The 14,152-nt window shown below is 50.6% G+C and overlaps 1 protein-coding gene across 1 annotated transcript in view; it reads right to left on the bottom strand.

Moving 5' to 3' along the window:
• Window positions 1–1,219: 1,219 nt before the first annotated feature.
• OPRD1 (opioid receptor delta 1) overlaps window positions 1,220–14,152 on the bottom strand; it is a 45,987-nt gene continuing 33,054 nt past the window's right edge. The window contains exons 2-3 of the mRNA XM_037149795.2: window positions 4,227–4,576; window positions 1,220–1,781 (exon numbers count right to left, since the gene is read on the bottom strand). Of these exons, the coding sequence (XP_037005690.1) occupies window positions 1,243–1,781; window positions 4,227–4,566 (879 nt within the window). The 5' untranslated portion in view covers window positions 4,567–4,576 and the 3' untranslated portion in view covers window positions 1,220–1,242. The remainder of the gene's footprint in view (window positions 1,782–4,226; window positions 4,577–14,152) is intronic.

A 14,152-nucleotide genomic window follows, 5' to 3' on the forward strand; every position in this document is an offset into this window, starting at 1 on the left:
AAAGCAGAAGCCCCCCCCCACACACACACACACTTCCTGCCTCAGCCCACCCACCATCACCTCTTGATACAGAGGCTGACCTGCAGTTCAGCTTGGGAACTGAAGCTCCCCAGACCTCCTTACGCCTTTTGAGCCCCATTAGAGACTTGCAGCGGAGGAGTCTACCCCAGCTGCAGCCCTGCTGTCCTGTCCTGGAGCCACCCGCCCTGCTCAGTGTCCTGTGCCAGCCCCCACTGAGATGCACTGCTGGGGACCCTGATTCGGTGCTGAGGGCACATGACTGTCAAGGAGTGAAAAGGTACGTATGTGTGTGTATATATTTCTCTATTTTCTTTAAGATTTTATTTATCTTTAGAGGGGAAGGGAAGGAGAGAAATATCAATGTACTGTTGCCTCTTGTGGATCCCCTGCTGGGAACTGGCCTGCAACCCAGGCATGTGCTCTGACTGGGATCCCTGGGTGAGCAGGCTCGTGCTCAAGCCACTGAGCTACGCCAGTCAGGGCTCTCTATTTTCTTTTTATTTATAAAGATGTCAAGTTGGACCTGGACCTTGGCAAGCACAGCCTTGAGACCTACCTCCTGCTAGATAGAGCTCGGGGCTGGGACTCTATCCCACGCTATCCCCTGCACACAGGCCCAATCTTGAGCAGTAGCCACATCTCACTGTCCCATCCTTGAGACTCGCCCAAGAAGAGGCCCCCCCTCACCACGCAGAGACCCAATCTTCCAGCTCAATTCCCAAGCTGCCTCCCCCACCACTGCTCCCCCCACCCCCGCCCCGGGTCCCGCGCCTGGAAGCTTCAGGCCTCAGTCAGTAAGTATCACCACTGACACGACCGTCTCAGGGTTCTAACTTAAAGCTGCCCCAAGGTCGAGCCCCTGCCCCACTGTAGTGGCCCTGTTTACCCGACCAGTTCTAGAGCCCACTCACTGGTCCTACTCCCTGGGGGTTGCTAGCTCCGCCTCCCTCGCCCCAACCCAGAGCCTTTGACCACACACTCCGTCCAGAGGCACCGCCCCACCCTCCTGCCCTCTGCTCCGCCCCAGAAGTCCACCCACAGCTGGGGCCCCAGCTCTTGGACCCCGCCTCCTTTCAAGCCCAGCTACGTTTTCCAAAATAGAGGCTCCCTTATGCCCCCTTCCTTTTGCCCCGGTCTGTGTCACGGCCCCCGCCCCCATTAGAACTCGGTGTGACGGCCAGGTCACTCCGGAGGGGTGCACGGTGGGCCGGCCGAGCCTGGTCAGGCGGCAGCACCGCCAGGACCTTCGGACGGGGTGCAGGCGGTGACCCGTTCCCGGACCGTAGCCTCGCGGGCACGGCTGAAGCTGCCGGGCTCCGGGCGGCCGCAGGGTGAGCGGCAGAGCTGGCGGAAGCAGCGCTTGAAGTTCTCGTCGAGGAAGGCGTAGAGCAGGGGGTTGAGACTGCTGTTGGCGTAGCCGAGCGCGATGCACAGGTGCAGCGCGGCCACCACGAGCGGGTCGCGGCGGTTGATGTCCACCAGTGTCCAGACGATGACGAAGATGTGGATGGGTGCCCAGCACACCACGAAGGCGCCCACCACCACCAGCACCATGCGCGTGATGCGACGCAGACTGCGGTCCTTCTCCTTGGAGCCTGAGAGCAGGCGCACACTGCGCAGGCGCAGCAGCATGAGGCCGTAGCACACGGTGATGATGAGGATGGGCACCACGAAGGCAAAGAGGAACACGCAGATCTTGGTGACCGTGTCCCAGTACCAGCTGGGGCTGGGGAACTGGAGCATGCACACCACTGCCCCGTCTGGGTCGAGGAAACAAAGACAGACAGAGGGGGTAAGGGGCTCGGAGCCTAAGGGGCTCCTTCTGCCTGCTTGCCGCGCCCCACCTCCTACCCGCCTCCAACTTGGTCAAGTCCCAGCGCTCCTTCTGGCCTTTGCTCAAGGTCATTCCTCTCTCTGGAAAGTCCTCCTATTCTTCTGCACTTGATGAACACTTACTCACCCTTCAATACCCCAGTAGGATTGGCCCTAATATAGAAGGTGTTCCTATATTCTCTCCCAGTCCCTCACTTCATAAGACTCCAGTCCATGGGCAATAATAATGATAAAATTTAGCCCAAGACCACTAAACGTCAGTCATTGTGATAACTCAAAACAGCTCACGAATTTCCAGAGTAACTTCAGTGGGCACAATATTGCTGACAGAGAGCCTGAGTTAAGAGTAGGACTCGGGTCCAACTAACTGTGGTGTGGCCTTGGGCAAATTACTCAGACTTCAAGAGCTTCCCTAAAGTGGGACTAATAACAGTACCTAAGCCTCGCAGGGTTGTCGTGGGGCTTAAATGGGCCAAGGCATGTAAGCCATTTAGCACAGTGGGGTTTGAGCTCTTGGTACATTCACAGGGCGGAGGATAGATACACGTGGGAGTCTGGAGGTCAGGGCTAGGGATGGGGTGGCAAGTCTCAGCTTCTTAGCAAAAACTTCCTGACTGCCAGACTTGTCCCGGGATAAGAGGGGCTCGCGGGATGGAATGAGCTCCCTGTTCCTAGGCTATGGGCTTGGGCAGCATGAGAGCACCTCACAGGATGCTGTGAGGTGCAGACACAGGGCTGGGGCTGGCCTGAGCAACTCCCTAGGTCTTTGAGAATTCTGAAGCTTGAGGAGCTACACAGTGGACTTGGAGCCTGAGAGTTATGAGGAGGGGCTGGGGACCCACAGACCATGAGCCCATGACATCAGGCTGTCAGGACCCACAGACACTGCTGAGGTCGAGGACCTCACTGTACAGATGGTAGAACCATCAGAAAAGAACAGCACTTGTCCAAGGTCACACAGCGAGTGGCATACAAGTGCTGATGGCACACACTGGGGAGGTGGTGTGTGTGTGGAGTGAGTTAGCCCATCTGGCCCAGCCCCCAGCAGGGCTGCAGTTAATGGCCTGTAAACTGAGGGCTGACAATGAGGAGTGGGGCCCAGCTGCTGAGTCAAGACCCACAGCTCAGAGACTCTGTAAGGGCTCTACCCTTGTGAGCCAGTGGTGGCCAAGAAGCCTCCCACCACACCTGCTCCCCTCTCCCAGCACAGCACTGATGATCTGCAGCCCTTCACGGCAGGGGCTGAATGGAGCATCAGACCCGGGGACAGAAGCCTTGGTTTCTAGGCCAAATTCCACCATATGTCTGGCTGTGTGACCCTACATAAATCATCTCTCTGACTTCGCTGGTTCTCAGCTTCCTTAAAGTCAAATGGAGGTAAGAGTCCCTGCCTTGTCTCTCTCACAGGCTTAACCATTCTAGTAGCTGCTATTTACTGGGCCTCGGCCATGAGTCAGGACCTGTCCTGGGTATTTAACACGTACAACCTCATTTCGTTTTCTCCATGCCCCATGACAATACAGTGTGGCTTAGATGGGTTAGTGACCCGTGGCTTGATGCCCTGCTGAACTGCTTCCCTCACTTCTTCACATCAAGCTGGGGTCATGTGACCAGCTATCACTAAGAAGAGATGGGCCATAACATTTAAAAGTGGTTGTGTTTTCTCATCGTTCCCTCTCCATATCCATCTATTGGCCAGGTGCCAGTAGTAGAAGATTCCAAAACCATCTGTGGAGCCTGGGTCCCTGAATGATTGTGTGGCATAGAGACCCTCCTCTTCTTGCTCATATTGAACTGTAATGTGAGTGAGAAATAAACTTTTTCTGTGTTAAACCACTGAGCGGCTACCCTAACTGATATAGCTGGCTACTATACTAATAATTGCCATTTTACTTTGAGGAAATGCACCTGCCTGTAATTCTCTGAAGGCCAATCTCTAGGCCTTGCTTTGGTCACATGGGCCAATGATTTCAAATCGGGGCAGAAGGGAGTTGGGATAGAACCGAAGATCTTGTGGCCTCCACTGCTCACTGATCAGTGACACCCTCACCCCACTGGCCATCCAGCTGTCTCCTTACAGGTCAGTCATCCACACACTTCTGGCCAGTGGCAACGTGCTCATACATCAGCCATCCATAATCCCATTCAGCATTTCATTTGGCCAGCAACCCACAAGACCAGTCATTCGTCCTCACTACAGTTAACCATTCACATTGCTCTTTGGCCAGCCATTCCCATTCCCATTGGTTGACTATCCATACTCTCCCTGGCCAGTCACTCGCACTGTCATTGATCAGCAGTCCACACTTCCACCCTGGTAAGTGATCTGCAAACCCGCAGAGGCCCATGTGCTGCCTCCTGTGGTCACTCACCCCGGGGACGGGTCACAGCCATGATCATGATGGGTACACCAACACCCGAGGCCAGGACCCAGATGCAGATGTTGATCAGCTTGGCCTTGGCGGGTGTGCGGAAGTCCAGGGCCTTGACAGGGTGGCAGACGGCAATATAGCGGTCGACACTCATCATGGTGAGTGTGAAGATGCTAGTGAACATGTTGTAGTAGTCAATGGAGAGCACAGCCTTGCAGAGCAGCTCTCCAAACGGCCACGTCTCCATCAGGTACTTGGCGCTCTGGAAGGGCAGTGTGCTGGTGGCCAGTGCATCTGCCAAGGCCAGGTTGAAGATGTAGATGTTGGTGGCTGTCTTCATCTTAGTGTACCTTAAAAGGAAGTGCACGTGTAACTGTTCCATTGCACAGACTTCAGTTTCACGTGAAATTCAGGGAGGTGAAATGACTGGTCCAAGGTCACACAAAAGGTCAGGGGCAGAGATGGGACTGGAACCCTGATCTATCTGATTGAGCAGCATTCCTTTCTGCTATAACAGAAGGGGTGTTTCTCTGGCTGGGGGTGACTTTGGCAGAAAGCATTTTAGGAAAAACCCTTACCTTTTAAAAAGAAAATTAAGCTCCAGAAGAAAATAGCTGATTGAACTCTCTAAGTCTTGGTGGTCACCGCTGTACAGAGGGTGACACCCTTCCCAGCCTCAATGGGTTGTTATGAAATTTAAGGAGATGATACAGCACTTAGCCCAGCACCCAAAGCATGGTAAATGCTCATATATGAGAGCTGTTCTTATTCTTCATATACAAAGAATGAAGCTGGGGGCTCGACCAAAGTGATCTGTCCCTCTGTCACTGACCTGGCCTTTTGGGGATGTGACTGAGCAGCTTTGAGGGAAGGACTCTGCCTAGCAGAATGACTGGGGCCCGAGACGGCTGGGGGTGTCCTCCCTGGTAGACCAGGGCTGCCAGTCCTTCCTGCCATCCTGTCCAGACTGTCTTGCTCCCCCATGCAGCTGGACTCACCCAGCTGTAGGGAAGGGGAACAGGGGGCAGTGTCAGACGTCAGAGCATGTGCCCAGGTGTCCAAGCCAGGTGTCTGCAACCAAGCCCTGCACCTGAAACTCTGCAACACCCCTCCACGCTCTGTGCTGCCGCACAGCTGCTTTTGCACTACAGCTGCCCCCTTGTCTGCCAACACTTAGAGTCATGGCCCCTTCGGTGCCAGGGCTGGGCACCAAGTAGCCTGGAGGAGGCTGCCTACAGTGCAGTGTGATCCCGCCGAAACACAGTCCCAGTGCAGCGTGATCACCGCCGAAACACACAGGTACACCAGGAAGGGGTGAGGACTGTCCTGGGGTGATCGGAGAAACCCAGAGAAGAGCTGTATGAGCCCTGCTCACAGTTCAGAGCGGAAGAGCCCTGAGAGGCTGAGGGTTAGTGATTTTACAAAAGTGTGGCCCACGGACTTCCCTCAGAATCATGGAAAGAACCTGTAAGAAATGCAGATTCTTGGACTTAACCCCAGCCCTTCTAGATCTTAATCCACGGAAACTATCTTTAACAAGAACTGCCCCCAGCAAGTGATTCTTATGGACCCTGAAGTTTGAAGAGCACTTGTGTAACCTAAAGCCCATGTTGGGGAGAGATGGGGAGGCTGAGCCAAGGCCCCACAGTGACAGTGGCAAAGCCAAGTCAGGAAATCGAATGCTTTCTCTCCACCCTAGCCCTCCAGGCTAGCAACCCACAAGACCCCCCAACCCCCTCACATGCCAGGCAGTGCCCCAGGCGCCCAGAAGGAGCGCTCTCACGTGTTTTTAATGACTGAGCAAAAACTATCAGCTAAGGCTGTACCTTCATAAAGTCACTGATTTGTTTGTTTTTTTAAAAAAAAGACTTTGACTCACTCATTGTCCTCCAGGGCCAGCATCTGTCCCACTCCCTCTCAAAATAGCTGTCATTTGCCCTGCGGCTGGAGAAACAAAAAGTTTTGCTCGGAGATAGCAGAACTGCTTGGGAAGTCTGTCTTCAGCGGGCGGGCACGGGTTCACAGCTGTGTGGGAGGCAGGCTCAACCCCGCAGCTGACTCGTCTAATTTTGCTTCTTTACGCAGAACAATTAGAGGCTGTTCTTTGCCTGCTATTTTGATTTGTGAAGGATCCTTCAATTCCCAGAGGGGGCTGGGATGCTGGGAAGTGGGTGATGAAGCTGCTGTAGTTGATCCAGGCGGGGCTGAGAGCCCCAGGAGCTCCCTCCTCACGGCCCCCCACCCCACAGCTAACCGGTGCCAAGCCCGGTCTTGTTGGCCTCCTCGGACAAATCATGCCTCTCACCTGCTCTCAAGGCCCCAGTGGCTTCCCAAAGTTCTCTCCACATTTCACAAACTGGCCCGACCCCTTCTAGGGCCTCGGCTACCGGAACCTTCCCCAACCCCCGGCCTCTCCCCTGTTCCTTGGACCCCACCAGCCCACCTCCACCTCAGGGCTTCTGGGCTGCTCGCTGCTCTGTCTTCCTGATGATCTCGATCCTGACCCCCCATTGTGTACGGTTTGCTCCTTCACTTGACTCAGGATTCTATTCGAATGTCACCTCCTCAGAGAGGCTGCCTGACCTCCCTACCTAAGGCACCCCTCCCCGCCCCGGTCACTCTCTAACTCCTAACACTGCCTCACTTTTTAAAAATATTTTATTATTTATTTATTTAAAAAATATTTTATTTATTCATTTTTAGAGAGAGGGGAAGAGAAGGGAAGAAATATCAATGTGCGGTTGCCTCAGTTGCCTCTCCCGTGCCCCCTACTGGGGACCTGGCCTGCAACCCAGGCATGTGCCCTGACTGGGAATCGAACTGGCGACCCTTTGGTTTGCAGCCTGTGTGCAATCCACTGAGCCATGCCAGCCAGGGCTGTTTATTTATTTTTAAAGAGATGGGAAAGGAGAGAGAAAAGAGACAGAGCAAAACGACTGCTCTACTGCCTCTCACACCCCCCCAGCTGGGGACCTGGCCTGCAACCCAGCGACGTCTCCTAACCAGGAGTTGAACTGGCAACCTTTTGATTCATATGCTGGTGCTCAATCCATGGAGCCACACCAGCCAGGGCTCATTTTTCTTTACACCATGAACTTCTGCCTGATTTAACATTTATCTTCTTTTTCCCTGCACCTGCTTCTCTCACTCATGTAAACTCCCCGAAGACGGGAGTTTGTCCATTTTGTTCCCTGCTGTGTCTTCGGCCCTACCAGTAGTTCCCTGGCAACAGCACGCTTTCCATAGCCGTTTGCTGTGTAGTTCAGGTCTCATCGGCTGTCTCGGGGACCGCCACGGCGGCCTCTCCACCCCACGATTCATCATCCGTAAGTTGGGGTGCTCACGATAAAAGGCAGATTTCCTCAGGGCACTCTTCTGCTTACGAGCCTGCTGTGGCTCCCCATTGCCACCTGCAAATCCAAACTCCTCAGACACACGCGCCATCTGCGTGGGCTCCTCCCCCGCCCTGTGCCTTCCTGCCACATCTGTGGCCCCCACACATTCAGTCTCACATACCCTCCCTCCTGAGAGACAGCCAAGGTGGTGGTTTGGTGGGAGCTAACCAAAAGCTATACCAAAAGCTATACATGCATATAGCTTTTTATAAAATTTTATTTCTGCCAACGCTATACCAGTGCATAGTATCGTCACACAGTATTATAATCAAAATGGGTGCCCCTCTGCCCCGCCCTTCTTCCTGCCTCTGTCCTGCTCCCCAGAGGCCACCACTTTTCATGTTTTTAGTTATTCTTCTAGAGATTATCTCCATAACTCTAAACAATATGCTTAAATGGCTATTTCTTCGCTATTTATTTATTTATTTTAGAGAGGGGGAAGGGAGAGAAAAATATCGATCTATTGCCTCTCACATGCCCCCAACTGAGCACCTGGCCCACAACCAAGCACCTGACCCATACATAACCCAGGCACATGCCTTGACCAGGAATTGAACTGGCAACCTTTAGGTTTGCAGGATGATGCCCAACCCACTGAACCACACCAGTTGGGGCTTAACTGACCATTTCTTGATGTAGCAATTTTAGACGGTATTTGTTGAAGTTTGTATTTGGTTAAGCCAGACTATGCAGCAGTAACAAACAATCCCAAAATCTCATAATTTAAAACAATGAAGGTTTCTTTCTAACCCTTGCAGATTCCGTTCGGCGCCTCAGGGACTAAATTCCACGAGGCAGTTTGAGCCTCTGCAATCCTGGGCTCTGCCTGAGGCCTTCTGGGTCACGTGGGGGAGGAGAGACGGCTGCAGGGTCATCTGAGCTCTGGGCGAGCTGCAACACAGCACTTCCACCTAAAGCTGACTGAGGAGCACTAGTCACGTGGCCCGACCAACAGCGAGGGGCTGAGATGTAAGTCTTGTATGTACCCAGAGGCAGGGACAACCAGACATCACCAAACGCTAGTAATGTCCCCACCTTCTCTCCCACTGCCCAACTCCTCACCCCTTCTCCATCCTCCCAATATACTTTTGCCACAATTCTTAAATTTCTAGACTTCCGATAAGATGGAGGCATAGGTGGAAACATTGTGCCTTCTTGCACAACCAAGTTTAAAGACAACAAATTTTTTGTAACAAAAAACGCAGCCAAAACACAGAAAATTGAACTATATGAAAGTCCGACAACAATGAACCACTCAGCCAGACCGGTAAGAGGGGTGGAGCCAGTGGTGGGCAGAGTGGGGTTACACAGGAAAACTTGACCAGACAGACCCAGGCCCGCTGGCAGCGGTTGGCGGATCCCAGGCGTGGGGTTGCGACAGGCAGACCCAGTGAGGGCGCAAGGCGGCAGGCTGACCAGGGTCACACATTCGTGCGCAGATAAACCAGCAAAGGAGCGAGCAGTGAGACAGACCGCACAGGCCCCAGCAGCTGGAAGCAGCAGAGGGGACCACTATTGTCCCTCTTTGACCCCGCCCCCACATACAGCGTCACAACCCAGCGACCTGGGCAGCCCCACCCTAGTGAACATCTAAGGCTCTGCTCCTCATATGTAACAGGCATGAACAGGCCAAAACATGGCTCAAGAAGAACTCAAAGCCCCAGAGCCCATAACTCTAAGTGACCAAGAAATAGCCAGACTTTCAGATGCACAGTTCAAAACACTGGTGATCAGGATGCTCACAGAACTAGTTGATTTTAGTCACAAATTAGAGGAACATATGAAGGCTAAACTCATTGAAATGCACAGGAAACCAATAGTGATGGAAAGGAAACTGGGACTCAAATCAAGAGAGTGGACCAGAAGGAACAAAAAAAAAATGACCAAACAGAAAAATATGAAGAAACAAGAATTCAAAGAAATGAGGAGAGGCTTAGGAACCTCCAGGACATCTTTAAATGCTCCAACATCCAAATTATAGGGGTACCAGAAGGGGAAGAGGAAGAGCAACAAGTGGAAAACTTATTTGAACAAATAATAAAGGAGAATTTCCCCAATCTGGCAAAGGAAATAGACTTCCAGGAAATCCAGGAAGCTCAGAGAGTCCCAAAGAAGTTGGACCCAAGAAGGAACACAGCAAGGCACATCATAATTACATTAACCAAGATGAAAATGAAGGAGAGAATCCTAGAAGCAGCAAGACATAAGGGGACAGTCACTCCTACAAAGGAGTTCCCATCAGACTGTCAGCTGATTTCTCAAAAGAGACCTTACAGGCAAGAAGGGGCTGGAAAGAAGTATTCCAAGTCATGAAATCCAAAGACCTACATCCAAGATTGCTCTATCCAGCAAAGCTTTCATTTAGAATGGAAGGACAGATAAAGTGCTTCTCAGATAAGATCAAATTCAAGGAGTTCATCACCACCAAGCCCTTATTATATGAAATGTTAAAGGGACTTATCTAAGAAAAAGAAGATAAAAAAGATGAACAGTGAAAGGACAGCAAACTCACATTTATTTACAACCACACCTAAAACAAAAGCAAACTAAGAGGACAGCTAGATCAGGAGTGAACCATAGAAATGAAGATCACATGGAGGGTTAGCGACAGGGGAGTGGGAGAAGAGGGGAGAAGGTACAGAAAATAAGTAGCATAGATGGTAGGTAGAAAATAGATAGGGGGGAGGGCAAGAATAGTATGGGAAATATAGAATCTAAAGAACTTGAGACACATGGACATAAACTAAAGAGGGGGATGGTGGGGGAGGGGTGTGCAGGGTGGAGGGTAATGAAGGGGGGGAATAGAACAACTGTAATGGCATAATCAATAAAATAAAATTTAAAAAAATTTCTAGTTAAAGTGATAATCAGGGTTTATACTCTTTTTTGGGGGGGAGTTACATTCTTATGACTGTAGATATTGTCTACTGCTGAGCCAAATGGTATGCTATAATTACACTTATATTCTACTACAGATTTTTTTCCTGGAATTAATAACTGCCTTTTTTTTTTTTTCATTTGCTGTGTACATATTGCTAAATCCCCTCAAACACCCCAGGCTTTTCCATGCAGTCACGTAATTTTCCAGGTCCTTTTGTCTTCCTACTGATCCGCCTCCCGGAGCCTCCCTTCTCCCCTTTCAGACGAACAGGGCGTGGTTGGTTTCTAGAGCAGCTGCACGCCTGCCCTCCAGTGTCATAGCCCCTGTTTCATGGGTTAAAGGTCTTTTCTGTTTTGGTGTATGCCCTCATTTTAGTGGAGCACATCCTTTAGTCACTTTCTAAGAAAAGACACAGAAAATAAAATGTTTACTCTTGCATGTCTGAAAATGTCTTTCTTCTATCCTTACTTCTGATTTCTGTGACTGTATAAGGAATAGTAGGTTGGAAATAATTGTCATCGGAATTTTTGAAGGCCTGGTTCCCTCATCTTCTGACTCGTATGATGTCGCTGAGGTACCTGAACCATTCTGATTCCTGGTAATGTATGTATAAGTTGTCCTTTCCACCCCCAAAACTTCTAGCATTGTCTCCTGATCCCTAGTTTTTTGACATGTGCGATGATGTACCTTCGGGTGGTTCTTTTTCATTTTTATAGGGCCCCCTCAGTCTGGAGATTCATGTCCTTCACTATGAAATGTCCTCCTGTCGGTTATGTAGTCACATCCCGCTCTGCGTTGCCTGGGGCCCTGGACAATCCGTCAGCCATGGGGCCTCCTGGACTAACCTCTAATTGTATCTTCTCTCCATCTCTTTGTCTTTCTGCTACACCCTCTGAGCAATTTCCTTTTTATTATCTCTTACCCTTTATACTGACTCTTTAAAAGTTAATGGCTCTTGTGTTTTATTTTCTCAGTGCCCTTTCTTACTCCTTTTTATACAACATCTTATTTCATGGATACGGTGTCTTCTCTTACCTCTCTGAGGACATAATAGTTTTGGGGTTTTGTATTTTCTTCTGCTCTCCGCATTGTCTTTTTGCTTCCAACATTTGCGTTTATTTGTCTGCTCTGGCCTTTCTCATCTGTCCTGGAGACTTCCTTCAAATATCTGAAAGAAGTCTGGTGATCTGTGACTACAGATGGGCCTTCCAGTGACGCAATCAATAACTGATTGGCAGGTGTGTGCATGCGCGCGCGTGTGTGTTTATCGATGTGGTGGCCTTCTGAACTGGTGGTCTGCACTATAGGGGGACTGAGCAAAGACCTGGCTCTCCACTGGGCAACATCATCTAAATACCAGGGTCTGTAGTTCCCTTCTCCGGGGGCTTCAGAAAAGAATCCTCCCATCTCCTGTCTGGCTGTCAGGATTCTAGTGGCAGAGATAGAAAAGGGACCTGGGGGTCCCTCCACTTTTCATTTGGTATCACACTCAGGCCCTTTCTGTGTCTGATGGCCCTGAGGTCCGAGTTTCTCCAGGTTAACGTCTCTCGGGAAAACCTTGACCTCCTGCAGAGTGGGGTAGGCACTTGGCTGTGCAGGCCTCAGCGCCTCACTGCTCGCTCCACAGCCAGTCAGTCCCCTGCCCCTGTGTGCAGCCCCACACCTCACCCCGCTCAGCCTGTTACTCCTCTTCCAATTGCTTTTCATCATCCGAATATGTGTTGACATGTCTTAGGGAACATAAACTGAGGCATAAGAGGTAAAGTGACTCGGCCAAGTCACATGACCAGTAAGTGGCAGAACCGGTATTGAATTGAGACAGTCTCGTGCCCACACATCTGGTAATAACTTTGCAGTAATTGCTCCCTCCTTCTCTCCTTCTCCCTTTCTCTCCCTCTCCCCTTGCCACGTGAGGACACAGCAAGACGGTAGCTATCCGCAAGCCAGAAAGAGAGTTATCAGAAATGACCATGCTGGCACCTTGATCTTAGATTTTGGCCTCCAAAACTATGAGGAAATAAATTACTTCTGTTTAAGCCACCCAGTGTATGGTATTTGGTTTGGCAGTTCAAGCTAAGACAAAATGACATTCCTGCCAGGTTGGAAAGAATGAGGGGGGGGGGGGTCAGCCGTGTGAAGATAGAGGAGCAGGTTGCTTCAGGCAGAAGGAACATGCGCAAAGACCCTGTGGCAGGAAAGAGCTTGATGAGCTGCAGGAACAGACAAAAATCTGGTGTGTTTAAAGGGTAGTGAACCAGACAGGGAACAGCAGAAGATGCAGCAGCAGAAGTCAGCAGGGGTCAAATCACGCCGAGCCTCGGGGCCAGAGCGAGAAGTTCAGATTCATTCTGAGTGCAAGGGGAAGTCACTGGAGACTTGAAGCAGAGGTGTGGTACGGTCTGAGTTATGTGTGGTTCTTAAAAGATCACTCTGACTACTTCCTGTGCGGAGGCTGGATGGATTGCAGAACAAGAGTGGGCAAGAGACCGAACTTTCTGGAAAGATGAAGTGCTTGTTGCTCCACCCCCAAATCCTGCTGTTGGTCTCTAGTTATTTTTTTTTTCCAAAAAGTTGTAGATATGGCATTGGACTCCTACTTTACACCATACTAAATAATTAACTGAAAATGAATGAAAGGTCTAAATGTTAAGAGCTGAACCCATAAAACTCTTAGAAGAAAACAGGGGAAAAGCCTCAGGACACTGGACTTGGCAACAATTACTTGGATATGACACCAAAAGTGCAGGCAACAAAAAACAGAATAAACTGACCTACATCAAAACTGAAATTTTTTGTGCATCCAAGGGCATTATGAACATAGGGAAAAGGCCAACCACAGAGTGGGAGGAGATGTGTGCAACTCACAGATCCGGTAAGGGATTAATATCCAAAATATATAAAAAAGTCCCAGAACTCAGCACTTCAAAAAAAAAGCAAAGGGCTTGGGGAGACATTTCTCCAAAGAAATACAAATGGCACATGAAACGATGCTCAACATCAGGAATCATTAGGGAAAAGCAAATCAAAACCACAGTGAGACACCGCCTCACACCTACCAGGAGGGCTACGGTCAAGAAAATAAAAACAGGAGAGAACCAGTACAGGAGAGGAGGAGGAGGAAGAGCGGGGACCCCTGAGCTGTGCTGGCGGGAAGGTAAAGTGTCCAGATGCTGTGGGAAACAGCGTGGGGAGTCCTCAAAAAGCTGTCAGTAGAACTGCCATCTGATCCCACGTTCCCACTCCTGGGTATCCGCCCAAAAGAACTAAAAGTAGGATCTCAGACCTCTGTGCACCCTTGTTCACGGGAGCATTATTTGCACCACAGCCAGTCCGAGCGTCCAAGGGTGGGTGAGCGGGTAAACGGAAGGCGGTCTACCCACTCAGTGGACTATTATTCAGCCCTAAAAAGGGAGGAAATTCTGGCACATGTTGCAACATGGATGAACCTTAAGGACATTGTGCCAAGTGAAATAAGCCAGACACAAGACATGAAAAGACAAATACGGTATGACTCCGCCTACAGGGGGTCCCTAGAGCAGTCAGATTCAAAGAGGCAGAGAGCAGAATGGCAGTTTGGGGCTGGGGTGGAGGTGGGGGGCATTTGTTCACCAGAAGAGGGCTTTGGTTTGGGAGGATAAGAGTTCTGGAGG

Source organism: Artibeus jamaicensis, unplaced genomic scaffold (assembly GCF_021234435.1).
Source record: "Artibeus jamaicensis isolate MK-2021 breed Jamaican fruit bat unplaced genomic scaffold, CSHL_Jam_final scaffold_847, whole genome shotgun sequence".
Classification (NCBI taxonomy): domain Eukaryota; kingdom Metazoa; phylum Chordata; class Mammalia; order Chiroptera; family Phyllostomidae; genus Artibeus; species Artibeus jamaicensis.